At 53.4% G+C, this 27,535-nt stretch overlaps 1 protein-coding gene across 3 annotated transcripts in view; it reads left to right on the top strand.

Moving 5' to 3' along the window:
- Positions 1-27,535, top strand: part of IGSF3 (immunoglobulin superfamily member 3) — a 121,848-nt gene that overhangs the window by 66,374 nt on the left and 27,939 nt on the right. For 2 of the 3 annotated variants that reach the window (XM_045283733.1, XM_045283734.1), the window contains 6 exons: positions 6,597-6,974; positions 8,891-9,301; positions 15,273-15,662; positions 16,926-16,985; positions 19,410-19,811; positions 24,650-25,054. In XM_045283733.1, the coding sequence (XP_045139668.1) occupies positions 6,597-6,974; positions 8,891-9,301; positions 15,273-15,662; positions 16,926-16,985; positions 19,410-19,811; positions 24,650-25,054 (2,046 nt within the window). The remainder of the gene's footprint in view (positions 1-6,596; positions 6,975-8,890; positions 9,302-15,272; positions 15,663-16,925; positions 16,986-19,409; positions 19,812-24,649; positions 25,055-27,535) is intronic. The other variant, XM_045283735.1, reaches the window with a different exon arrangement.

Raw genomic sequence — 27,535 nt, forward strand, 5'->3', positions numbered from 1 at the left:
TGGGGCAGGGTAGGACATGGCAGTGAATGTTAATCAACAGGTGCAGTGGAGCGTGCCCATGGGCCGGCAGCGTTTATGGGAATCCTGTTCATAACATTCTTCCGGCTCAAGCAGGTTTTTGGCTCTGGCGCCCCAGCTCAAAGGATCCCTGGTGGCACACTGGTTAGGAGCTCGGCCGTTAACCAGAAGGTCGAGCTTCAAACCCACCCTCTACTCTGCAGGAGAAAGACGGGGTCGTTGGCTTCCATAGGGATTGCAGCCTTAGAAACTTAGTGTGCCGTTCCCCTCTGTCCTGGCTTGGACTTGAAGTCACGGGTTTGCTGTTGACTCGTCAGCGGGGATGGCCGTGCTGCGCATGGGTCAGGTACTTGCTGGACCCTCTCGTGGGCTGCTCCCTTCTCAAGCGTGTGATCGCACCACGGCAGCTCCTGTCTGCTGGTCCCCGCTGCTAGAGGGGAGTGGCTTCCGAGATCCCGGAGCTGGAGGCTGAAGGGAGGGTGCTCTGGGTAGGGCCCTCCAGTCTACTTCAACTCACAGCGGCCCCTTGTAACGGGGCTGCCCAGGGGTTTTCTTGCCCATCACGTTTTTGAAGCCGATCTCTGCGTCTGCCTCCCTCTGTAGAGCCACTGGGTCAGTTCAGATCACCCACCTGTTCGCCGCTGAGCGCTGAACTGTTGCCTCATGGGTTCTGTGATGTGGGCATCTGTCCGGCACCTCCCCTGGCTTCCTCTGGGGCGGTCTTAGCCACCCCAAGGTCCTGGCTTGAAAACCTTATGGGAAGTAGTTCTATTCTGCCTCTCATGGGGTCGCCAGAGTCAGAAGGGCTCCGCAGCAACCTGTAATGTGCAATGTGCAGACTGCCTCCCCCTTGACCAAAGCCGGTGGGGTGGGCCTCAGGCCCTGTGTGCTTGTAAAGTCTGGGTGACTCCAGTGTGCTCCAGGGCGAGCGGTACTGCTGCCCAGCCGAAGGCCCAGGCTCTGCTGTGTCCACCCTGCGCCAGCCACGGGGCACTGCCATGCACCTACATTTTATACAGTGAGTTAAGCGTCTGTTTGGCTTGGTTTTTAAACCTTTTTTTGCGTGTCTTAGGTGTGAGTTTTTACAGCCCCTTCATTTCCCCATTCAACCTTTCATGCACAAATTGGTCCCTGAAGTTGGTTGACCCCACCCTCCCAAGGGAGTTGGCACTCTACCTCTTTCCACTCAGCCTGCCCCATTTCTATCCCTCCTGTTCCCCAGCCCGTCCAGTGCCTTGGGGTTCTCATTCCACTACACCCCCAGGGCACATACAAATGTCCACAGCTATACCAGTATGTGCATGCATGTTTAAGCCTAGGTGCTCTTCCATCCATACCTGTGTAGTGTGTTGGATCTACATATGTTACCATTCATGCATTTTTGCTTGTTTTACGATTGTTGTTGAGTCCTGGATGCTATAGCATTTGCTATTGCTGGGCGTTCTTCGTGCGTACCTTGCAGGTTCTTCGTGGACCTGGATTACCTGGCGCTGAGTGCCCTCAGATTGTGCTTTGCCTCGCCCTTCGCCACAGTCAACACATGGCTTCCGTCTGGTCAATGAGGCCCCTCCCCTCCACCTCCCAATCCTGGTCACCCTCAAAGAATGGTACTTTCTATGTGTGAACTTCTTTACTTTTTATAAAGGTGGCATCACATACTATCTGTCCGTTTGTGGTTGCCTTAGTTCACTCTATAATGTCCATGGATGTGTCATTGTGGGGTATTCTGTTATATGAGGGGGTATCCCAAAACCCGGGAATTTTAATATATTTTCCCCCAAAGCTATGTATTTAAATTTTTTTTTTACAAAACAGCCTTATCACTTTCAAAGTACTCTCCATTACACTTAATACATTTGTCAAATCCATGATTCCATTCTTGGAAACATTTTTCAAACTCATCTGTTTGGATGGCTGACAGCACCTCCCTCATCTTTTCCTTCACCTCTTCCACGTCATCAAATTGCTGTCCTTTCATGTCCTTCTGCATTCTTGGAAACAAAAAGTCCCACGGAGTGAGGTCAGGTGAGTAAGGGGTGTAGGACGAGAGAGGCATGCTGCTTTTTGCCAAAAACTGGCACACTGAGATGGCTGCGTGAGCAGGTGCATTGCCGTGGTGGCAAAACCAGACCCCTGTCTGCCACAAACCAGGCCTTTTTTTGTGGCACACTGTTAGGCAACCTTTTCAGAACCTCTAAATCAGTGATTCTCAACCTTCCTAATGCCTCGACCCTTTAATACAGTTCCTCGTGTTGTGATGACCCCCCCAACCATAAAATTATTTTCATCACTGTAATTTTGCTACTCTTATGAATCTGGTGACCCCGGTGAAAGGGTCATTCGACCCCTAGAGGGGTCCCCACCCACAGGTTGAGAACTGCAGCTATAAATAGAGTCTGACTATAACAATCTGACCTGGTGGAATGAACTCCAAATGCACTATCCCCCTCACCTCACAAAAACACATGAGCATCATCCTGATCTTTGATTTCACATGACGAGCTTTTGGGGGGTGAGGTGAAGATGGCATCGTCCACTGGCTTGATTGGTGTTTGCTTCCCGGGTCGTAAGGACAGCACCTTGTCTCATCACCAGTTATGACCTTGGGGGAAACATCTGGGTCTCTTTGGAGCTGTTCTTTCTTTCAAAGCACAGCATGTTTCCACTGGATGCTCTTTTGTCCTGGTCAGTCATAACCTGGGGCACACATTTTGCAGCGACCCTTCTCATTCCCAAATCTCCTGTTAAAATTCACTAAGTTGAGCTCCAAGATAATCCAGATAACTTCCTTACCTCTTCAGTCATCTGCTGTTGTGGGTCTTTGAGCACAAATGCCTGAATTTGGTCAACAATTTTGTCCGTATGGGAAGTTGGCGGACATCTAGAACAAGGTTTGTCATCAATTGACCTGTCACCTTTTTTGAAATGAGAAAGCCACTCATACACGTACATTTTTCCCATAGCACTGTCCTTGTAAGCTGCGTTCAACATCACAACAGTTTCTGTAGCATTTTTCCTGAGCAGGAAACAGAATTTCACAGCTGCACGCTGTTCTTTTAAATCAGCCATCACAAAAAATGAGGTTTGAACGAAACTGCTTTTACGAGAAAGTTCACTGTGACCAGTGGGCACCTTCCCAGGTGACGCCACCGGATGCACTACCTTGGAGTGTGTTGGTTGAGGCTTCCCTGATGGGAAACATGCATACTATGAAAGCTCCGAGCGGAGCCTTTTCCAATTTTTTTTTGGGGGGGTGACCCCCGCGTATGTGTGTACCACATTTTGCATATTCATTCATCTGTTGATGGACACTTGTGTCCTTTTGCTGCTGTGAAGCATGCTGCCATGAGCATGAGTTCAGGTGTGTCTTCACTGCTTTGTTTCTCTAGGATAAGATACTAGGAGTTAGATTACAGGATCAGATGCCATTTTTATTTCTCGCTTTTTGAGGATGCACCATGCTGATTTCTAAAGAGGTCACACCACTCTACAATCTGATGAGCAGTGTCTAAGAGTCCCATCCTCCCACAACCTTAATCAGCATTTATTTTCTTAAAAAAATTTTTTTTTCTTTTATTAGTGGTGCCATTTTGGGGGGAGGGCATGAGACAGGAGCTCGTTGTAATTTTGACTTTTCATCCCTCAAATGACTAGATGTTGGGAGCTTCTCGGTGTGTTTGTTAATGGTGAAGCATCTGTTTACATCCTGTGCTCATTTTGGGGATTGGATTATCTACCTCTTGGGGGCTAAAGTTTTGATGCTTTCTGTATACATTAGAGATTAGACCCCTGTCGAATATGCCTTTGTCAATCCCGCACCCACCCACCCACACCCCCATTTGTAGGTTCCTTTTCCACCTTTGGTAAATTCTTTATGAAGAGCATATTTCATCTTTAGCAGGCCCCAGTTACCGAGCTTATTTTCTCTTGTCTGCATGTTTAATTAAGTCTGATGGTGTATTTATGCCATAATTTAGGACCTGTAGCTCTCTAACTATGTTAGGTACCAGGAGCTAAGTGTTAGGTCTTGGATTTATTTTGAGTTTGTTTTGTGTGTGGTGTGAGATATGAGCCCTGCTTTGTTCTTCTGCAAATGAGTCTACAGTTTTGCCAGCACCATTTGTTAAAGATTCCTTCCCTGTTGAATGGATTTCGATCCTTTGTTGAAGATCAGCTGTCTGTAGCTGGATGGACGGACTTCTGGGTTCTCAGTCTTGTCCCATTGGTCTGTGTCTGTCGTTGTGCCAGTGTGAGGCTGTCTTGACTGTTCTGACTGTAATGAGGCTGGGAAAGGGGAGCGTGAGCCCTCCTGCTTTGTTTATCTGTAATACTGCTTAGTTACTTGGAGCTCTTTATTTTTCCATTTCACTAAAGACTGTTGTTGCGATTGGGATTGGGATTGTGTTGTATCTGTAGATCACTTTGGGAAGTACTGACACCTTCCCTATGTTAAGTCTCCTGTTCATGAGCATGGTTTGTTTTTCCATTTATGTAGGTCTTTGGGTTTCTTGCAAGCCGTGTTGTGTTCTTTTTCTTATGTGTTTTGCACCACCCCTGGTTAGATTTATTCCTAGGCTGAGTTAAATTGTTTTGAAGCTGTTCTGCTTTTCAGGAGTTCTGCAAACACTCGATTCAAATGTCACCCTATCTTTGTGTATTATATTTAAATTGTCGTAACTAGGGCACACAGAATGAAAATGCCACACACCGAATTTCAGCAGACTGAAAATTTCTTAACGAGTCGTCTTCTCCCTGTTGGTTAGTCTCTGTTTTCTGGGACTTGATGCTGCTGTAGCCAGGATGGGGGCCCAGGTCGGACGGTTTTGTCTTGGAGAGATGGTTCTATGTGGGTACCAGTCTGTAAGCTGAGGGCCTTTCTTTGTGAAGCCCGTTTTGAGGTTCCTCGCCTTGCAGATCAGGTCAGCTGGCTCTGGGGCACGGCCACCATCCAGCTGAGCGGGGAGTGGCATGCCACTAGGGTTGGAGTGGTCCCGGCTGTTCACCAGCTGGAGCCACTCAGAAAGGTTTATACTGGAGGCAGCTGCAATTCCCCTTTTCCGGGAAAGAGGGAGCTTCCAGGGAGGTGGGCTGCAGCTGTGAGTGAGAGCTGGCGTCACCGTCACGAGGCCATTGAAAGGTCCTTGAATGATCACTCACCAGCCAAGTCCTGTCCTCTGGGGTTCCAGTCACAGAATGTTCCAGACACAAGGGGTCCTAGCGAGCAGCCCTCCTTATTGAGGTCTGCTCATGGGCTGGGCCCTGCATTCGCAGCTTTACAGGAGTTACTCAGCTGTTACGATAACTCTGTGGGCTACCCGTTATTATCTCCGTCTTACACTGAGGCATGGCGAGGCAAAGTCACTTGTCAGAGCCACAGTTAACCAATGGCAGGGCCAGCATTGGAACACATGCCAGGTGGTTCCAAAGCCGTCCGTAAAAACCAGCAGTAAAAATGACCAGTTGCCGCCAAGTGGATCCGGACTGACGCGCCCCCGGTGTGAGTCAGCGCAGAGCCGCGCTCGCTCCGGGAGTGTCGGTGGCTGTGGTCTGTCAGAAGCAGAGTGCCAGGCGTTCCTTCCCCGGCGCCTTTGGTTCCTAGCTGAGAGCTTGGCCATTTGCACGGGAGATCAGAGAGGAAGAACAACTTGCCTGAGGCAACACTGCCAACTTCGATTCGTGTTAGAGCGGCAGTTGGAGTTCACCTGGGCTTGCTCTCGGGCGTCCGTCCATTACCGTACCATGTTCAGTCCCTGCCTGGGAGGAAGACAGGGGAGAAGGTCCCCAGTCGCCATTTGGGTAGGTTAGGCACGATCTTTGGCTGATTTGGAATGAGAAATGAGTTTCCCCTCATTGTAGTCCCTTTTCCTTGCTCTTCATGTTGGGAAGAACAGAGAGAAGATGGGCCGATGCCCCCAGTGGGGAGTCATGTCCCTGACAGAAGGGGTGAGCTTGAGGCAGCCAGACCGCCCTTATTGGGGTTTGCCTTTGTGTGTGTGTGTGTGTGTGTGTGTGTGTGTGTGTGTATGGGTCACCAGGGACCTGCCCCAGTCCTCACATCACGTGCCGTGTGCTTGGCCCGCAGGCACTCAGCTCTGCCATTGGGATGGCATGGATGGGGGCATTTGGAAAGGAAGGGTGCAGTACCAGACGCGGGGCCCCAGGCTCCCTGAGTCCTCGGCCAATGGCGGGAAGCATCGTTTCCGCCAGCTTGGACCACAGATGTTTTTGTTCGTTTCTGTGTGAAATCGTGCCAAGGATCCCACTTCTCCTGTTCATTTGATTAACCACGTCACAAACAGCATTAATAAATAGATATCAAACTGCCACCTAAATGACAAGCAGAGGGGCTAAATGGTTTTCCCCAAGGGTCAGCCACCGAAGAAGTAAGGGAAGCGTCCCCGCACCATCCAATCCCCATATATGTAAATTCAGGACGCTGCTTCACCGCTGGGTGTTTTAATTAAAATGTATAAATCACAGAGCGCCTCTGAAAGGGGCAGTAAGCCATTTCTACCACTTCCAAGTCACACAGGTTGCTGCCCGCTGAGAAGTTAACGGGTGTGTCTCTCTGCCTGCAGGTGTGGTGTCCGCACAGCGGCAGGTGGCCGTCCAAGAAGGACCCCTGTACCGCACGGAGGGCTCCCACATCACCATCTGGTGCAACGTGAGTGGCTTCCAGGGGCCTGCCGAGCAGGACTTCCAGTGGTCCATTTACCTGCCCTCGGCCCCAGAGCGCGAGGTGCAGATCGTCAGCACCTTCGACTCCTCCTTCCCTTACGCCATCTACACCCAGCGCGTGCGCAGCGGGAAGATCTATGTGGAGCGGGTCCAGGGGCACTCGGCCTTGCTGCACATCACCGAGCTGCAGGCCCGCGACGTGGGCGAGTACGAGTGTCACACGCCCAACACGGATGAGCGCTACTTCGGGAGCTACAGTGCCAAGATGAACCTCGTGGGTAAGGAGACACTGTGCTCACCCGGTGGGCCCCACCTGTGCCTCTCCTCCAAGCGGGCACCTTTGTTCCGTGTCACGTGTTTGAATGACACACACACTCTTCCCAATACCGTCGAGGTCAGCAGCACGGTGGAAGGCGAACGGGATGTGTGTGTGTTCGCTTTATCAAGAGCGAGAGATGGAGGTTGACTCGTGCGGGGCGGTGGGTTGCAGATGCTAAGAAGCTCAGGATGGCCAGCCCACCAGCTGATGAAGTTTCAGGCTGGGGCCATGTGTGGAAGATGAGCTGAGGATGTGACAAGAGAGACGAGGCCCAGGAACAGGCTCTGACGTGGATGGGCGTTTGTGTTTGCAGGTCCTTGCCCACACCGGGGCTGCCTCAGCGGCCCGTTAGCTCCATGGCTGAGGAATTGTGAGCTAGTGATCTCCCTTGACCATGGTGCTCCCCTAAGGATGCAGGGACCATGAGGACAAGGCGGTGGGGGGCGGGGTTCCCACAGTGCTTAGCAAGGGGAAAGTACTAAAAATATCAAGGCTCTTCCATTTTTCTGAGCAAGTCTTAACTCCCAAGTTTCCGTTGCCCCAAGTGGGTGTGCGTTGAGAGGAGCGGGGTCAGTTGGCAGTGCTGTTCTGATCACAGGCACTGTCCCCGGGTTAGGGTACCTTTCCCTGGACAGCTTGGCATCCCAAGAGGAGGTTTTCAAGACCATCCTGACAGGAGGCCTGTACAGCCCAAAGAGTTCTTCCTCTCACCTGTCCTGATGTGAGTCCAGGAGGAAAGCACACACTGGGCGCGCTTGCGCTGTCCCCTGCCGGCAGGGAGGGGAGGCCCCGGAGAGAAGTGGGGTCACACTGAGAGCCACAGGGGTCTCGCCGTCACTGGGCTCCTCAAGGCTCGTTCGGAAGCACCCACCGCCTCCGGGCCACTTGACAGAGGAAGTGTATGGGACTCCATCTGACTCAGAACTCGAGGATGACGACCCCTCTCTCGGCCATACCTACATCTAAGTCAGGGAGCGGGCAGACAGAGAGGGAGAGGGAGGCTCCTAGCACGTTATATTGCTGACATGAGTGGGGGACGGGTGCAGGGACAGGGAGGAGGTGAGCAAGTTGTAGACACTTAAAGCGGCAAGTTCCAGGAGCCATTTCCATTTGGCTGTCAACCAGAAGTTGGCCTGGTGTCCCGGTGCTGCTGGACTGGAAAAGCCGCAGGCAGGTGATGGTAGAGAAGTGCAAAGTCAGAGCAGGGGCTGGGCAGGGCTCTCTTGGCCGGCCTGCGGGAAGGCTCCTCAGCCTCTGTCGCCCCAGCATTCCTCAGTTCCTTGGCCGTCTTCCGATGGAATCCCCTCCTCCACCCCCACCCCATTGGCGCTTCCTTGGGAGTTTAGTCTGCTCTTTACAGAACTCAGAAATGACCTACCCTCCACACGTATGGTTCCACTAATGTAGTGCGGAAAACCTAGTCTCAGACAGGATCACATCCTGGTATTGCAGAGCTGAGGATTTAAACACACATGTTAGCGGGGGAGGGGGAGGGATCCAAGTCCATCCATAACATAACATCCAGAACAATTAAGTATTTTAAATTTATACCAAAGTAAACTATTTGATCAGAAAGGAAATTCTTTTTACCTAGTATTTTGGAGAAATCCATTTATCAGGTAGCATGATGTACAGTCCACCCTGTATTGACCTGGTACTGAAATACCAAACCAGGTAAGTGTCCAAAACTATACGTTAGAAAGTCCTCTGGGTGCCTGTGCCTTCTGGGGTGTTCTGTGGCCTGAGCCGTGTGGTAAAGGCTGACCTGGGGGGGTGGGGGGGTGGGAGCAAGGCACGAGCCTGTATGCAGTGGGAGCTCCACTTGGTGGCTTGGTGGCGGTGCATTCTGGGGACATTTCTGTGTCGCTGTTGCAGTGATCCCCGACACGCTGCAGGTGAGCGCCATGCCGCAGACCCTGCACAAAGTGGAACAGGACCCGCTGGAGCTGAGCTGTGAGGTTGCCACCGAGACTGTCCAGCACAGCCACCTGTCTGTGGCCTGGCTCCGGCAGAGAGGCAGCGAGAAGCCTGTGGAGGTCATCTCCCTGAGCAGGGACTTTGTGCTGCACTCCAGCCTCGACTATGCCCAGAGACACAGCCTCGGGGAGGTGCGGCTGGACAAGCTGGGCAGGACCACCTACCGCCTCACCGTCTTCCACCTGCAGCCCTCTGACCAGGGCGCGTTCTTCTGTGAGGCTGCCGAGTGGATCCAGGATCCGGATGGGTCGTGGTTTGCCATGACGCAGAAGCGTTCCGAGGGAACTGTGGTCAACGTCCAGCCCACAGGTCAGTCTCTCTGAGCCTCTTGCTCCTGCGTATGTGATGGGGAGCGTGGCCAGTCACTGGGAGAGTGGGGGGCCCCTCCTAACAATACAGTAGGTTTCAGGGCCAGAGGAAGCTGAGAGACATAGAGGATGCAGACGTCCAGAGACCTGGCCTTCTAGTGCGTCACCGAGAGCCACCAGATGAATCTGTGCTCACACACATGCGTTCTTGGCCGTGCAGGGTGTGTGAATTCTCGAGTTCATTACCCATCTGACAGCGCAATGGCTCCCCCGGTGGCGGGGTCTCCATTCTTCAGGCACCAGCCCTGCTCCATGGTACAAGACACTTGGGACGATGAGTCCCCAGCCGCCCCGCCTTCCCCTCACGTAGATAGAAAATTATGAAGTGGACAGTTGATGGCTTCAGCAAATATTGTTTGCATTAGTGTCTGGGGCGTTTAATACTTTCCAATAGGAGCTTTGTTAGCGCAACAGTTAGGCCTTTGCCTGCCAACCCAAAGGTGGGCAGTTCAAACCCTCCCAGCGGGAACGGAGAAGAGCTCAAAGAAAGCCCACTCCCACAAAGACCACAGCCGAGGGGAGCCCCTGGGGCAGCTCTGTGTGTCGAGTTAGGATCCCTGAGAGTCGGAATCGGCTCGACCGCCCCTAACAGCGCAGTTTCCACAATGCTTTTGTCACGTAGGATGGCACCCATCCCTTCAGAAGTTCTCGGGGTAAGTAGAGGGGGGGTTCCATTTTCTGGGAGAGGATGGTGCCTGGTGATGATGACAGCCGGGCCCCCGGGCCCCAATGTACATGTTTTCTCAAGGGAAGCCCCGGAAGAGAGCGCTCTGAAGACAGTGAGTAGCTTGTCTAGAGCCGGAGAAAAGCCCTGGCAGCCCCAGACCCTCCCTGACTCCCTCACATTATTCTCCCACAGCCTCAGATCCCCTCTCCAGACTCCAGAGGCCAGCCACACTCTAGATCGGAGCTAACAGTGCTTGTTGGACGGGGGACTGGGTTCCCCAATTGTTTGGAGGCTGGTGGCTGGTGCTGTGGTGTTCAGAAGCAGTCGTGTCCGGAGAGCCCCTGCCTGTGTGGATGCTCATCTCCCAGAGGCTGGAGTGTGACTTATGGGAGCATCTTCCTCAGCACCTCCTTATTGGCCCACTCCCCTCTTACCACTTGCTCCAATCTGTTGGGCTTTGCCTCACCACTCTTGTCTTTCTGCCACTCATTCTGGAGCCGTGTGTCAGACTCCCTGGCAGTGCAGGTTCCTGACCTTCATCCCAGATGCCCTGAACCAGCAGCGCCTGGCCTCAGGCCTGGGAAGTCCCAGGTTGACTCTCAGGCTGCTGTGTTTTGTCCAGCACCTCTGGACAGCGAGGACTGCCACTTCGCGGACACCCTTCCTTTGACAGGAAGGCTTAGGTTCCTGAATAGGTACTTTATTTATTTTCTTCAGGGCCCAGCGTGTTTAGAACCTTCTGGATTTTCAGGCACTAGGGAACCCACAAAAGGGACTCTTTCATAGGATTGTTTCCCCTTGGGGGGTGGTTTTAAGATCACCTGCAAATCTCCAGTCCAAATATCGAGTCTTTTAATGCTTTAGAATTAGGTTGTGTCCATTTGTTGTCTTTATTTTCATCGTACCCGTTGGGTACCAGGTAAGCCAGCAGAGGTTCTGGGGCAATAAACAGAGTCGATGGCTTCAGCCCAGGACCCTGCTTTTCTGGGGGAGGCAGGTAAGCCAGTGTCTGCGTCCCTGCCGTTGCCCTCCTCTGAGCTCATTCCAGTCGACACACAGGGAGCGTGTGCAGCTTGGCCGGCAGGCGTGGAGGCACTCAAATATGGGCAATGCTTGGTCCCTCCACATGGGAAATTTGAAGCCAGGAAAGCCAGTCGCTCAGTGGAGTGACTCCGTGCCATGGTAGCATTGTGGATGGCACACTCCGGAGTGCCATCCATACGGAGTGCCCTGGCAGGCGCCCACTGTCCTTGGATGGGGCAGTTAGAGCAAATTCAGAGCAGCCCAGCCAACCATGTTCGGTGGCTTGAAGTAGTAAGTTGTGCAGCCTAATGATTCATCAGGAGGAGACCATAAGGGAGACAGGGGTTGGGCAGCCAGTGGTGAGAAGTTGTGTCTGGATAGATGTTGAGCTCCTGGTGAGCCTGATGGGAGAAGGAAGGTAGGGAGCCTGCCACCCCAAAAGCTGTGACCTTGAGCTTGGGATCTGGTGGCTCTTTGGACTGAGGGTTTTCAGACTATGGTTTTAAGATCACCTTCAAATCTCCAGTCCGAATATTGAGTCTTAATTCTTTACAATTTGGTCACGTCCATTTATTTCCTTATTTTAATCTTACCCGTTGATAATTAGGGGAGTTCTACCTCTTTCATGCAGATGGGTGCAATTTTTTAAACAGGAGATGAAAAGTGGGGAACCACGGAGGTTGGTTGGGCCACGTCCAAAGCAGAAGCAAGACGGGACACGGTGCTATTGTTAAATCGGTCCCGACTCCTAGTGGCTCCCTCCATGTGACAGAGTAGAACTGCCCCATGGGGTTTTCGGGAGACAGATCGCCACGTTGTTCTCCCACAAAGCCACGGTCAGGTCCGATCTGTCATCGCTTCTGTGAGCAGCTGAGTGCTTCCGCATTGCACCTCCGGTTGCCCCAGGCATTCTAGTCCAGGAAAGACCTAAGGGGGCCGGGACCATGCCAGTGCCAGTGAGAGGTCTGCAGGGAGGGCGGACAGGAGATGCGAGAGGAGGAAACGTGGAAAGCCGCAGAAGCAGGAGTCCCCCGGGCCCTGAACCTGAGGCCGGGCTCGGTGGGAGGTGGGGCACATAGCCCCACTTGAATGTCAGCCTCCTGAGTAATGGAGATACTGTGTTTTACCTGATTTGTCAGGGAGCCACCGTCCAGGGCAACAGTAAGGACATGATGAGGTGTCCCGGCAGTGAGGCCGAGAGGTGGGTCTGGTGCTCAGGGAGAGGCTGAACTTGAGAGTGATGAAGAGCCCCGGAAAACCCAGCAGAGTCAACACGGGGAAGAGTCCATTGAACCGCAACAGTGGGAGTGGGGAGAACGTGTGTGTGTTCAGTCCCCCGTGAGGAGAAGCCGGAATACTGTGCCCTGGACGCCAAGGGCAGGCAAGTGGGGCGCCCGAGGCTGAAGCCCGTAGGCTGGGGCCTTGACTGCAGCTGTGGCTGTGATGGGGCTCGGGGGCTGGGTGTGGGGCTGAGGAAGGCTCACTGGTGACGTTTGCTAGTTTAGCACAGGTGGGGGAAGGGCCAGAAGCCAGATTTCAGTGAGCCGAGGCGGGGTGCGATTGATATTTGAAGAAGTGCGGATCAGTCCCTAGAGATCTAATTGACTGGGTTTAATCGAGGTTTGATTGACCACGGAGCACGTTGCTATGCAGAAAGGGGGATGGTAAATTATAAACCTCGCTTCTTCTACCTGGAAGCACGAGGGGCTCCCCTGGCTGGGAGCGGGGGTAGGAACACCCGTGAAGGAAGCACAGTCTTGTGCCACAGGAGGTAGATGGCACAGCCTGCCGGACTCTCAGTCTACCCCCTGCCCCGCCCCTCCCACTGGTCTGCAGCAGGCTACATAGGGAAGAAGTGCGTCCAGTGCGTGGGTTAGAAATGACTGTGATTGGGTTGACCAGAGAGCTGGTATCCAACAGGTCAGAGTGGGTTTGTTCAGCCAAGCCAAACCGGTTGTCACCGAGGCGATGCTGTGTCCTGGCAGACCGCCTGTGTGTCACAGTAGGACTGGACTCCATAGGATTTTCAGTGGCTGATTTTTTCCCAAGGTGCCCTTGGATGGACTTGAACCCCCAATCTTCCAGTTAGCAGCCGAGCTTCTCAGCTGTTTACCCCACCCACTGGCTCCATGCCGTCATCCAGGCAGGGGATGGAGATGTACAGCCTGCTTCGGCCGGCCCCCGGGTCTCCCCGAGCTGTCTCATCTTAGGAAGGGTAAGCAGCAAGGACAGTGAGGGGAGCCCCTAATGAGTTGTCAGAAAGTTTGGGATAAAGAAAAGAGCTGGGTCACTCTTTGGAGACAAGGGTTGTCTGCAAGATAGCAGACCGTGTGGGAGAAGAGAAGGCTTGGAGGTGAGGAGGGCAGGTGGGTGGGAAGCCGAGCTTGGGCTGGTGAGATGAGGACTGAAGCGCTCACCTGGGATGCCTGTAGGATTCTCAAGCGCTCAGGCAGCGGATTGGGGTGGAGCTGGTAAACTGAAGCGCTCAGGCAGCGGATTGGGGTGGAGCTGGTAAACTGAAACAGGAGCGGCGAAAACAAAAACCTCCATGCCATCGAGTGGGTTCCTACTCGAAGCAGCCCTGTCAGACAGAGTGGAGCTGCCCTGGTGGGTTTCCAAGACGGTAGCTCTGAAAACAGAGAGCCTAGCCCAGCGTGTAACAAACACGCTGTGCCAGCAGGGCTGGGTGGGTCGGAGGGGGAAATGGGGCAGGGGTCTTGAATATCGTGGGGAAGGGTTAGTAATGCCAAAATAGGGGCGACAGCCAAGGTTGGGGCTAAGGAATCTGTGCAGAATACTCCGTGGTTTCTGCAGGGGCACCGAGTTAGAACCGGCAGAAGAAGGCCTTTATTTGAGGGACGGTCACAGCTGTAACTAGCCCCAGACAGGGTCCCGGGGTCTGTTCTTCAGCACAAACATGTTTTCTCCAACCTTCAAGCCCTTCATCTGGCTCCCCACCTCTGGCATCCGTGTCTGTGAGATAGGGTAACTGTCTGGGGGAATTGAGAGCCCCTGTGTCCCATTCCGGAGCCCTGGTGGCACGGTGATTAAGCACTCGGCTGCTGACTCCGCGGTCCGTGGTGTGCACCCACCTGCCTGCCTTTGGTGGGAATATGTGGCTGTCTGCTTGCATTGAGGCTGACAGCTTCAGAACCAGGATGGAGGCGTCGTTCTGTCCTGCAGTGCTGCTGTGGGTCCCAGTTGGCTCCTCAGCAGTGGGGGTGTGGGGGCATGGGGGGTGGGGGGGGGTTGTTGTTGTTGATGTTGTTTTGTGTTCTTCTCCATCATGAGCCCTTCTCTGATCTTCATCCCCCAGGGCCTGGCTACGTGCCCTTCTTTTTGAAGGGTGCTTGGATTTCTGGACCATTGGGAGGTCACCTACCTTTCAGCTAAGGAAATAGCCTCCCAACCTGTCTGCCTAATGACTTGGTCTGATAGGTTTGAGACCAGTGGAAGGATATTGGTGTTCGTGGGGGTTTTGTTTTGCCGGAGTGGTTTTTGCGAGCATCGGTCTTGCCTGTACCTTCTTTTTAATATTCACAGGGGGTTCGGGAGAGTTACTGGGACTTTTGTTTGGCGTATTTGGATGACTCCGATGTGTGGATGAGAATGGGGGGGGGGGGCTCACTTACCTGGGTTTTTTTTGAGAGAACTAGAGGTCCAGGGGCACCTATAGGGGCTCAGCATTCGTGGTGTACCATTTCTGTGATGACAGACCACCGTAAGGAGCCCTGGGGGCACGGAAAGGTTACCCGGCAAGCCAATCCCACCCAGTGGCCCCATGGGAGAAAGACAGGCCTGGCAATCGCCCCGTAGAAGTCACAGCCTAGGACCCCCATCAGGCTCTTCTGCTCTGGCGCAAGGCATCGCTCTGAGCAGCACGTCACGACAGCAAAAGGAGTCCCTTGACCTCTGGTGGTCTAACCTAAGCCCGCCTAAAACAGGGCCCCATTGGTCACGGTAAGCTGGGAACAGGCTCCTTAGACTGTCTGGCTTTAGCCCCCTGCGTCAGCCTTTCTTGGGATCCTCCCTCTGTGCCTCTCTCTGTCTCTGAGGGTCACGGGTTTCTCTGGGCCTCCGCTGACCTGGGGCCTTATGAGACAAGGGCTCTGATGGCTGGCCTGTTGGTAGCATTGTGATGAAGGGCATGGGTTGTGGGGGTCGGTGCTGTCTAGCCAGCTGGGGCACCATTCACCCAGAATGCATCCGTTTTTGTCCTCAGACAAAGAGTTCACCGTCCGGCTGGAAACAGAAAAGCGCCTGTACACGGTGGGGGAGCCAGTGGAGTTCAGGTGCATCCTGGAGGCTCAGAGCATCCCTGACCGGTACTTTGCCGTCTCCTGGGCCTTCAATAGCTCTCTCATCGCCAGCATGGGGCCCAACGCCGTGCCGGTCCTCAACAGTGAATTTGCCCACCGGGAAGCCAGGGGTCAGCTGAAAGTGGCCAAGGAGAGCGATGGCGTCTTTGTGCTGAAGATCTACCACCTCCGCCAGGAGGACACTGGGAAATACAACTGCCGCGTGACGGAGCGGGAGAGAACGGTCACCGGGGAATTCATCGACAAGGAGAGCAAGCGTCCCAAGAACATCCCGATCATAGTCCTCCCCCTCAGTAAGTACAGGCACCCCCACTGCCTTATCGCCCCGTGGCTCAGCAGCTAAGCCGCACACGGGAGGCAGCGTGAGAGAGAAGAGGGTCCCTGGGACTGAGGGTCGGGCTGGGGTGCAGGAGGAGCCCAGAGGTTCGGTCAGCGCCCCTCTTCCCCAGTTAGCCGAGCTGCAGGGCTGTGTTTGCAGGGTTGAATGGGCCCTTGGCAGATCCCGGGTCTAGCTCTGCTTGGAGGCAAACCGGGAATCCAGGAAAGCTGTTTGTTCCAGGGTGGGCGTTCAACCCCAAAAGGACGGGGTAGAGACCTATCTAGGAATCTCACTGAAGGAGAATTAGCCTCTTATGGGATAGTTTATAAATTACAAAGTATAAGATCCAGAAGGATTTTGCCGCCTATGGCTTTTGGTGGGGGTAAAGGTTGACATTTCCCTCATCGTCTCTTCCCTATTAAAGTCTGCTTTTAGAAGTCAGTGCGTGCCATTTTGTAAGTCTTCCTGAAGCACAGACTTTTGGAGCTTAGCCAATTCCTGGGGCTGCTTTGCCGGTCCCCCAGTGGTGGCAGGCAGGTGGGTGGGAGGATGGGGGGTGGTAGCTTCATTGCCAGGGGCTCCAGGGAGGCCACCCGTGTCGGGTTGTGCTGATTAATTGTCCATAGTATCAGGGTGCTCATGCAATTTCTCGTTTATCTCAAAGCTCTGTGTTTAGTGGAAAGAGTTTTTTAAAAGCTTCTCTGAAACAAGCTGATGAACTAACCTTTAACCTGTTTTTCTCACCTCCTCAAACTGCTTTCTCTTATGACGATTCCCCTGTTCGTGTTTAATCTACACACTTTCCGTTTTAAAGAATAATTCTCTTCAAGTATGAGTAATAATGATTAAACACATAAAAAAGACTTAAGGCCCTTTTCTTCTTTTCTCCTGAACTAGAAGATTTCATTTCCTGCTTTGAAATACACAAAACAGAACACAGGTTTCTTAACTCCCTCCGAATCTTTTCCATGCTCAGCCCTTCTGCCTGCGCTGCCCAGCATGGAGCTCTGTGCGAGTAGGTGAATGCCCGCTCTTCTGGTTCTGTTCCTGCCCGCCAGTGCTTGCCTTAACCAAGACCTCTCTCCTTTTAAATCTGCAACTAACCCTCCTTGTTTTGGAAGGACCAGTGAAGGGCAGCCACACTACTTTTATCTCACGCCTTTTGTATAAAGCGATTTCCCCCGACCCCTTCCATGAACTCGTTGATGATCTGTGGCCTGCTATATTGCTTTTCCAGCAGATAACTGGGTAGTTAAAGTCCCCCAGCACCACCAGATCCTGCCCCAAGGCCACTTGGGTAAGTCTACCAAAGAACAACCGGATCACATCGGGAATGATGATAAGACCTTGGATGTTAATGGCCCTGTACCTCCCAAGAGCCCCAAGTGCTGTAGCATATCTCACCAACCCCCCAAATCCTTATCGAGGCCAGTGTTGTATTCTCCCCCCTGCTGCCCCCCCCAGCCCTCCCCTGTGGACGAGGAAGCCAGAGCACTGTACAGGGAAGTGGCTTGGGGGGAGGAGGGAGCCACGTGTGCAGTTAGAGGTCCGGCTTGCCTTGCGTTTGAAACGTTTGCATCTAACTCCAAAACCACTGCTCCGCGCTTAGCCTCTGCCACGGCGTTGGTCTCCTGGTTCGAGACGCCCCTCGTGAGCGTGTGCTCATAAGTTCTGTCCCAGTTTTCACGGAATCCAGATACTTTCACGGCGTCAGCTGCCTGTCGTTAGGCCTGGGAGCTCTTGCAAAGAGTGTTCCCTTAAGCGTGGCACTCAACGGGCAAGGCAGTGCCCGGTCTGCGTTTGCCTTGGCCCGGGTGCCGGAGGGCTTATCTGCCCAGAAAAACTTTAACTTCTGAGTTTTCCCAGGCTTGCTTAAGCAGTTGAGCCCCAGACACCAGCCCTTACAGCACACAAGCCAGGGCTTACATAAGAGTCATTTGGGGCGACAGGAGGGAGTGGGGATGATGTCCCATATGTCATGCTCTGCTTAAGGCAAGCAAAGGGATTGTCTCCCTCGAAGCTGGAGTTGCCACATTTAATCCCATCTTCTGAATTCATACACATGGGCGTGAGCCTGTGACTGAAAGGGAAATCTTAGTCTCATTGGCGATGGTAATGAAAAATAATTGCTTCATCTGATCCTGTCAATGATTAGGATCTCCATTTTGCCCAAGAGAAATTGCGCTTGGGCACGGTAAGTTCGAGTCCCCGATTCCAGGGTTAGGAAGGAGGTCTGGGCCTGCCTGACTCTAGGTTCCTGCACTGGGCCATTGTGCTGCACAGGCAGTACTGAGGGGGCTCAGCATTGCCCCTGTTTGTTTTGCATCGACCCCGGGTGGTGGTCCTCCTGGGAAAAGTGCTCTTCCCCACCGTGTCCAGACTTTTTCCTCACTTGACACCAGCAAACGCATGCTCCCCTAACGAGCCAAAGACGGAGGCAGAGTGTCCAGCGCTTGCTGTTTCGGCCTGTGGCGGAAATCCAGGGGCAAAGAGGTTGACTCAGATATATACATGTGGGCGTGGGTGTGTCTCCCTCCTCAACGGGGCCTTGATTGGGTGGATTGGTTTAATTTTTTGTTGTTTTTGATTGATTGGTTTTAGATGACCATCGTGCCCCAGGTGGGTGTTCCCTCAAAATCAGCGCCCTGTTGGTTAAGGTTCCTTGAGTTCTGTGAGACCTGGGGGCCTCTTGAACTTTATACGGGTAACTACAAAATGATAGGTACATGGTTCCAATAGATTGGAGTGTCTATTCTGTAAAAGCAGAGTTGCTGGGAATGGTAAAATTAATTAACGATAATGGAGGTTGAGTGGTTTCTTTTTTAATTGTAATGTGTAGGTCAGGGCGTCTCTATACATTGGCTCACTTTTTTAATCTTTCCAAAACTTTCCAAATCAGCCCTCTCCTCAGTTTGTAGAACAAATTGAGGCTCATGGAGAGTTTAAGTAATTATCTTGAGTGAGTTCTGATAGCTAGTGAGTGGTAAAGACCGAGACTCAGGCACTGAGGGGCGGAACCCTAACCCCATCCTTTGATGGGCAGAAGGATTCAAGTAGAGACCAAGGGCACCCGGGGCTGAGTGGACACGCAGCCGGATGGGGAAGGCATGCACTGGCCTTGACGTAGTCTGCTGTGCTAATGAAAGTTTAAAAGCTCCCACCCCACACCAGGCACTCCAAGAAACCGAACCATCTGGGCTCCATTATTCTCCAGTCTCAAGGGCACTTGGTCTTCCAAACGCCTCCCATCATTTGTTGCTGCTTCCTGATGTTTGGCCTAAAGGAGCCAAATGACACTTTCCCGTGGCAGCTCTGATTTGACTGGTGGGAAGGTGGAGGTCGGGCTGGATTTGGGTATTAACTTAATTTGAAATTGGAAGTTGAAAGGGATCTTCCCTGCATGCCAGCTGAATCAGTTCAAGAGATGGTTTTAGGTCCCGCCTGCCTTGCCCTGGTGCTAATGCTTCTTTGGTTCTGATTCAGCCTCAAGTCTTAGAACCTGTACATCCCAGCCCTTTTCCCGTAGGCAGAGCATTCCGAATCATCAGACCCAAATCCCAGGACCCTCTAGGTTGAAGGCCCCAAGTGTCAGAAGGCTTGTTACTCTCAGAGGCTCCTGGTACCTGAATGAGACTGATTTTTCCCCCTCCTCCTTTGGTTCCTGTGGGAGGGTGCAGTGGAGACCATAAGCCCCACCCTGTCGCCCTCTCCCTCTTCCCAGAGAGCAGCATTTCCGTGGAGGTGGCCAGCAACTCGAGCATCCTCTTGGAGGGCGAGAACCTGCACTTCTCCTGCAGCATCCGCACGGCAGGCAGGCAGCAGGGCCGTTTTTCCGTGACCTGGCAGCTGGTGGACAGGCAGAACCGCCGCAGCAACATCATGAGGCTGGACCGGGATGGCACCATGCAGCCGGGCGCCTCCTACTGGGAGCGCAGCAGCTTCGGGGGCATCCAGATGGAGCAGGTGCAGCCCACCTTGTTCAGCCTGGCCATCTTCAACAGCAGGAAGGAGGACGAGGGCCAGTACGAGTGCCACGTGACCGAGTGGGTGCGGGCGGTGGACGGCGAGTGGCAGATTGTCGGGGAGCGGCGGGCCAGCACCCCCATCTCTATCACCGCTCTCGGTAAGCCGTCTGCTGGCGAGACCATGCTGGAGCCCACCTCACTCAAGGACTTGACCCTGACGTTGATGAGTCACAGTCCTGGTAGGAAAAGGGTTCCCCTGGAGGGACAAGACTCAGGCAAACAACGGTGGATGGTGGAGCCCCGGGTCCAGCACGAGCTGGAAGCTGTTGCTCCTCGCAGGCCTGGGTGACCTAGGAGCTGGGTGTAAAGCACTGTAGCCAGGGGAGCAGAGTCCCTGGGTGGAGCTGTCAGTGCGTGACGGTTAAGGGGTAGTAGGCTAGACGTTCTGCTCGACCCCTGAGGTGCCTCAGAAGAAAGATCTGGTGGTCTGCCCCCAAACCAGCCCCTGGACACCCTCTCAAGTTCAGTTCTGCTCTGACACATGGGGTCACCCCAGTCGGAACCGACTCCACTGAAGTGGGGGGTGGGGCGCAGGGGAGGAATGCCACAGAGCAGGAGCTGTGGCCCCAGGAAGAGGCACAAGGTCCCTGCCGATATGAGCCTGCAAGGGAGGGAGCCCAGGAACAAAGATCGCCACTTCTCTCCTTGCTCCCCACGTCTCTGCCCAGAAGCCCAAGCCACCTAAAGCTGGGCAGCGCTGGGCAGCAAATCACAGCTGCTAGTTATGTGGTGCTGTGGCGGTGCGTGGGAGCCCTGGCGGTACAGGGGCTAGCGTTGGGCAGTGAACTGCAAGGTCCGCAGTTTGAAACTGCCAGCCGCTCCCTGGGAGAAAGATGAGGTGTTCTACTCCCAGAAAGAGTTGTTAGTCTCGGAAACTCACAGGGCAATGCTACCCGTCCTACAGATCGACTCCCTGGCTGTGAGTTTGGTTTGGGGTTTTAGGTAGGATCCTCCCATATTTTGCAGGGAAACAGGCACTGAGAGAGGTTTAACTCATTCACTGGAGGCTACCAATTTTAAAAGACAAGCCCACAATCTGAGTCCGGGAAATGAGTCTTAATTTGGGGGGAAAACCTCTGTTGTTGTTTGCTTTGTTTGCGTGTTTATCTATTCCTCTATAGAGCCCATACTTAAGGAAGTCATTTCCTCATTACTATGAAATTGAAAGAGGCCTTGAGATTTGCTAAAACCAAAGAAAATTAGATTTGCTTCTCAGGAGTAGTTAAAGAAGCCTCTATCGTCATTTATCTGTCTGATTCCATCGGTATATTAAATTTTAAAGACCAGTCTGTTACTTGTCTGTGAAGCTTGTGTTAGGTCTCCATGTGTATCAGGGTCGGTGGCTTCCAGGGCCTGTGTGACTCCCCCCCCCCCCCCAGGAGAGGCTTGGGGGTGCCTTTTGGTTCCCCCAGTAAGACGACAGCTCTGGTGGATTTGCCCTACACCCATTCAGCCCTCTGCCTTCTTCCCCTCCGAGATTAGAATTACATATGCTTCCCAAAAGCTTAGCCCCAAAGGCTGAACTGCATTCTGCAGTAACCATGCAGCTCTGATTTCGGTCTCTAGAAACTAACTTCATCCCGTGATTAAGTTTCCTGGTCAGCTCAGCCTCTGTTCCTCTGCTCGGCACTGGTGTGGGCCTGTGGAAAGGGAACTGACCATGAACGTCCAGGGGCTCTGGAGGCTGGGAAGAAGAGTCTGTCGGGCTTATTTCTCGGGAAGGAATTTTCCTGTGTCACATCACCCCTGATTGTTTCTGACTCACCCTGTGTTTGGAGCAGCCCACAGGCAGGGGCCTTGGCTATCTATGCCCATCTGTTTGCCACCCCTGGGGTGCTCCTGACCAGAGCCCATGTCAAGGTGGCCTAAGGAGGTGGAGGAAGGTAAGAAAGGAGAGGGAAGCCCAGAGGAAGGCTGCTTTTTCATTTTAACCAAACATACCCTCCATTAGGTGTGGGGTGACCAGGTGTCAAGGTGACCAGTTGACATACTACCCTGTTTCCCTGAAAGTAAGACATCCCCCGAAAATAAGACCTACTTATAGTTTTGCCTCTCGCTAAAATATACGGCATCCCCCCGCAAATAAGATCTCTCCGAAAATAAGGACCCCCAAAGCTACCGTAACTGTGGACCTTAGTGGTGGGCGCCTTATGCAGCTCCCTGTTGGCTGCAGTGCAGCTGGAGCAGACAGGAAGTGTGAGGTCTCTTTTAATAAAACAATCAACAATAAATGTGTACCGTATTCCTCTTCATGGAAAAATAAGACATCCCCTGAAAATAACCCAGCATATCTTTGGGAGCAAAAATTAATATAAGACGCTGTCTTATTTTCAGGGAAACAGGGTAGGCATTGTGCTCAGTCAGTCACACTGCTCCACCTGTGTGTGTGCTGTGCTCAGTGATCGTGGCTCCGGTCTGGACACGACCCTGAGCTCTGAGAAGCTCTCTGGCCCATGTTCAACGTGGTGACCAGGAACTCCAGGTACTGGCATGTCCACTTTCCCCAGGTGCTGTGCTGTGCTGCTTCAGCCACAGCATGGGACCCACACCCTTAACAGAAAGCACAGGTTCCCAAACTTATTTGGCCTGCCGAATAAGTTTTCTTTCTTTCCAGAAAGAAAAAATTACTCAGCACCCCTCTCCCACTTTGTACCCTCAATCCAAGATCAAGTGTAGGGATCTGCTTTGAAGTCCACTTGGATCATGCCAGCGCCCCACTTCCCCCGGGGGCATTATCGCCCACGTTGGGAAACACTTGATGTAAAAGTGGGCCTTTGCATCTTTAAAAATATGTATATATATTTTTAGATACGTAGTTTATGAAACACCAGTGGATGTCAGATGCAGTGTTTTGAGTAGATGATGCCTACTCGGTGCTCTGTATACTTCCCGACAGAAATCTCAGCCTTGTACTGAAAGGGGTTAAATGCTTTCCTCAACCAAAGTATATGTTTAACAGAATAGAAAGGGTGTTCACAAAGGTCAGAGGATAATCCCATTATCTTTTCATTCCATTCCCCCCACCCCCCACCCCCATGGGCTTTTTGGAGCCCCCTCCATAGCATATACTGTGTGCTTGGTCCTAGTCTAAGTATTTTCTAAACGAGACTTCATCAGAGCCCGTTGAGCAGGTAGGCAAACTGAGGCCTAGGGCAGTGGCTTGCTCCCTGTCACACAGCCAGTAAGTGCTGAAGTCAGGCAGCTGTTTCCACAGTCTTTGCTCTTAACCTCTGCCTCCAGGGACTGGTGTCCAGCGCAGCCTGAGGCAGCCACTGCCGTTGGGTCAGCCCTGACGCAGAGCGACCTTATGGGACAGGGTGGAACTGCTGGTTCCTGAGGGGGTAAGTCCCCATGGACGCAGACTGCCCCGTCTTTTCCCCTCCGAACGTCTGGTGGGCTCCCAGCGCCAGCCTCGTGCTTTGCAGGCCGGCTCTTTAACCACCGAGCCACCCCGGCTCTTTAACCTAGTCAAGTCCTTGGTTACAAGTGTGCTCTGTCTGCAGTCAGTCACACAGGAGCCTGAGGTTTCTAAACACAGCATTTTCTAGCAGGTGGACATTGGGCAGTTTCTTCAGCGGCTCTGTGCTTCTGATCGTTCATCTGTTCAGAAGGAGGGTGGGGTTGTGTGCTCATCGCGCCTTCCTGCGAGGTCAATCTGAAGCCCGCCAGGTAACCCACTCCACCACCAGGCCTCCCTTGGCACCAAAGAGATACACTATCTAACTCCAACTCACTGCCAGTGAGTCCACACATAGTGACCCCACAGCACCCACTGCCCTGGTGGGTTTCCGAGGCTGCAACTCTTTACAGGAGTCAGAGTCCCATCTTCATCCCACAGAGCAGCTGTTGGTTTCAAACTGCCCACCTTGCAGTTTGTAACCACTTGTAACCACTATTGGCTGCAACCTGTCTTACTCTTCTTCTGAACACTGTAAGGTATAGATGATACTGCAAAACTGGAGGAATGCTGTGAGGATGAGGGGTGGCTTGGTTTTCGGGGTTTGTGAAGCCACCTGTTACGTAGGGACCTGAGAGGCTCCCAGCCCCCAGAGACTGTAGAATTTGGGGTTTGTGGATCATTAGTTTCACAGGGGGTCTCTGAGGGTCAGAAGGGTTCTGCCACCTCACCTCAGGCCCTCCCTCCTGCTTGGGTCCCTCGTGCTGGCTCCGTCTAGGTCTCCCAGGGATGGCAGAGGGGACCTGGAGAACAAGCCAGCACTGCCCAACCCTGAGGCCCAGGAGGTGGCCTCCCTTGGTGCCTCCCCATCCTCGGCCACTGATGCTCTCAGTTGTCTGGGAAAGGCAAGTAGGTTTGGGGGGACTCTTTGGCTCCTGCATTAGCCTGGAGCTAAAATTTCTAATAATGACCCCGTCTCCGTGGGACCAGCCCCTGAGGCAACTCTGCTGTCTATTCCAGGAGGGACTTGGGCTCAAACCTGCAGTTAGAAAAGTTCTCCCCCTGTCTCAGCTGGAAGGGTTGATGCTAGACTGGCTCAGACAGAGCCTCTCTCCACTGGGGCCTCTCTCCATGGGTCTTCAAACAGTTGGGTTCCTGCCACAACATGATACCTGACAATATTGGCCCGAGTGTCAAATATATGCCAACCCCCCAGCTGTTGAGTTGATTCCTGCTCAGGGGAGCCCAGGGGTGCAGAGGATAACTGCTCCGTGGTCTCAAGGCTGGGACTTGCCCGAAGGGGGTCTCCAGGCCTTCTGTCCTTAGGGTCCATTGAAACCACCTACCTTGAGGTAGGTAGTGAATCATGTAACCTGTTGTACCAGCCAGGGGACTGCGTATCAAAAGAGAAAACTCAGAGCCCCCCGGGCCATTGTCCTGTCTCCCTTGCTGTTGTGAGCAGCCCCTCACAGACATCCCTGCCCTGAGAAGGCCGAATGAGTGTCCGCTGTGGTTTAAGTCCCTGTCTCCTCTCTCCAGAAACGGGCTTTGCAGTCACGGCCATCTCGCGGACGCCGGGGGTGACCTACAGCGACTCCTTCGATTTGCAGTGCATCATCAAACTGCATTACTTGGCCCGGGTCCCCGTGTCGGTGACCTGGCGCTTCCAGCCAGTGGGCACCCTGGAGTTCCACGACCTGGTGACCTTTACCCGAGACGGAGGGGTCCAGTGGGGAGACCGGTCCTCCAGCTTCCGGACCCGGACTGCCATCGAGAAGGCTGAATCCAGCAACAACGTGCGGCTGAGCATCAGCCGAGCCAGCGACACGGAGGCGGGCAAGTACCAGTGTGTGGCAGAGCTGTGGCGCAAGAACTACAACAACACCTGGACGAGGCTGGCCGAGAGGACCTCCAACCTGCTGGAGATCCGGGTCCTGCAGCCAGGTGAGTCTGTTGCATGGCAGAGCTCGGGAAGGAGGGGAGGGGTGGATCCAGTGTCTGGAGCAGCCCCTGCTTTCCGGAGAGTCCAGGTCTGTGGGAAGTGATGCGCAGCGAGTGGTTCACATGGGACACATTCGTTCTCTCCCTGTTGCTGTTGATCCTTTGGAGGAGAAGGTGCCTGCATCAGTGTCCCGGCCAATCACGGCCCTCAGGGCCATCTCAACTCACAGCAGTGCTCTAGGCAGAGTAGAACTGCCCCACAGGGTTTCTAAGCCTGTCAGTCTTTACGGGAGCCGCGGAGCCCCTGGTGGGCTCGACCTATGGGCCTTGAGTTAGCAGCCCAGTGCTCAGCCATTGCACCACCAGGGGCCTGGTATCAGTGACGCTTCCTCCTAAGCATTTCAGCCTGTAGCTCATGAAAAGAATTCCCCCGTGCTGCAGGGGTTAAGCACATGGCTGGCAATGGAAAGGCCAATGGTTCAAATCTCCTAGCTGCACTGCAGGAGAAAGACGAGGCCGTCTGCTTCCATAAAGAGTTGCAGCTTAGAAAGCGTGTGGGGAAGGATCGCTGTGAGTTGGAATCCACGCTGTGGCAGCGGCTTAGGTAGCTTCTAAGAACAAAGATGGTCTCTTCTCTAAGCACTCTGTTCTCGTACTGTGGACCTGTACATTCCTGTAGCATGAGCCTCTGGGAGATGAGAAGGATTGAATGGAGCATCTGCGAGGTAGGAAGTATCAAGTGCTCAGGTACCAGCAGAAAGATTGCCACTTTGAATCCACCCAAAGGTACCTTGGAAGACACACCTGCCAGTCTGCTCCTCAAGGTCACAGCCTTGGAACCTCAGTGCAAGTGGGGTCACCGTGAGTCTGACTCTGGACTGGAGAGAAGCTCTATTTACCCAATTGTCTCAATATGGTTCTTTATAAGTTTGAGGATTTTTTAAATGCCCCTTCCTTCCAAATCATGATCCGGTCAGGGATTACAAATTGCCTGCAGTTGTCATATCTCTTGGAGACTTGATTATCCCAGGGCGTCCCACAGCTTGTACATGGATGGTACATGTGCCTGTGTGAAGATATTCCTGGAAAGATGTGGCTTGTAGTTGTAAAGTGTGCAGGCCCCTTTCTATTTACTCGGCCTCATCTCTCACAATCTCCATAACGATTATGCGATAGAGCTCTATTGTTGCCCATTTACAGACCAGGAAACTTGGAGAGGAGAGGGACTATCAGAGGCACTTAGGAGCATCCGCTCTGCACTCGAGCCTACTCGATAGGAATTTCATAATAGCCCTGGGAGAGATTAAGCAGCCTGACCAAGGTCAAGTGCCGAGTCGATGGGATGGCCCTTGTCTTTCTCCAGTGCCGTTTTCTTGGCCTGGGCCATGCTCAGGTGTCTCCATTTCCTGGGGAGGCCAAGTACAACTCTCCTCCAGCAGCTGATAATGCCTTGTTAGTCTACAAACACAGAGATAAGGATGCACTCGTGTGAGCAAAAGTCCCGGGAGCTTTGGGCAAACTCTCCCATCACCAGGCCCCGCCCCTAACAAAGGTGAGCTGTTCAGTACGGGCTGCCCTTCTGTCCTCCACTGTCTATCCTGTGTCTCCAGCAGGGTGGAGGCTGGTGCTGGGTGGGGCCCAGGCCGCAGGCTTCGGAAGCCTTCCTGGTGCCCGGCCCATGCACAGTGGAGAGGAGGCATGCCACGGTGAATGGTGAAGGCCGAGCGGGAGGTGACTTTGCGGGCCCAGCCACTTTGTAAAATTGGTCTGAATGCTTTACCAAAGGGATTTCTGCCCACGGACAGCGATGGTTCGTGCCCACGCTCGTCTCCTTGACCCCCTCCGGGGGTTGCCACGTTGTTTTCAGCCATGGGGGTTAAGTCGAAATGACTGCTGCTTTCAGCCTTCACCTCTCACCCTAGCAGAGCGCTGCCCGGTACCAGGGTGGGGAGTCGGCGAGCTGTGGATGTGAGCCATGAGGCTGCCCCTTGGCCACTTAGCGCCCAAGCCGGGGTGGGCAGTGTGCCCAGCGAGGAGAGTGTTCTGCTCCAGGGCACCAGGTTCACGGAGGGTCGAGCAGACGCCCCATGGTGTGGGAGCTCTGGATGGGGCTATGCTGCGGATCTCGTCCCTGCCTTACTGAGCGGAACATCATGGTAGCAGCGGGCCTTTTCATGGCCTCGGCTGTCCCGGAGGTCAGCGTTCTGAGCCGCAGTGCCCGTCACAGGGGCTTTGGGCCGGAGAAGGCAGAGGAAGTGCTGACCCCAAGGCCTTGCCCGGCATTCCCTTCTTCAGTATATCCTTACTCTTTGCTTGTTTGTGTTGCTGAAAAATCTAGTGGGTGGGTAAGGAATTACTTCATTGAAAATGCTCCCCAAACAAAATATACAACTTTCCTCTGGTTCTTTAATGCTTCTCCCCTCCCCCCACTAACATGACCCTAATTCTACCTTACAAATCCGGCTAGACCAGAGCATGTACACT

The sequence above is a fragment of the Echinops telfairi genome, unplaced genomic scaffold (genome assembly GCF_000313985.2).
Source record: "Echinops telfairi isolate 266 unplaced genomic scaffold, ASM31398v2 ScPeMD7_7466;HRSCAF=8504, whole genome shotgun sequence".
Lineage (NCBI taxonomy): Eukaryota > Metazoa > Chordata > Mammalia > Afrosoricida > Tenrecidae > Echinops > Echinops telfairi.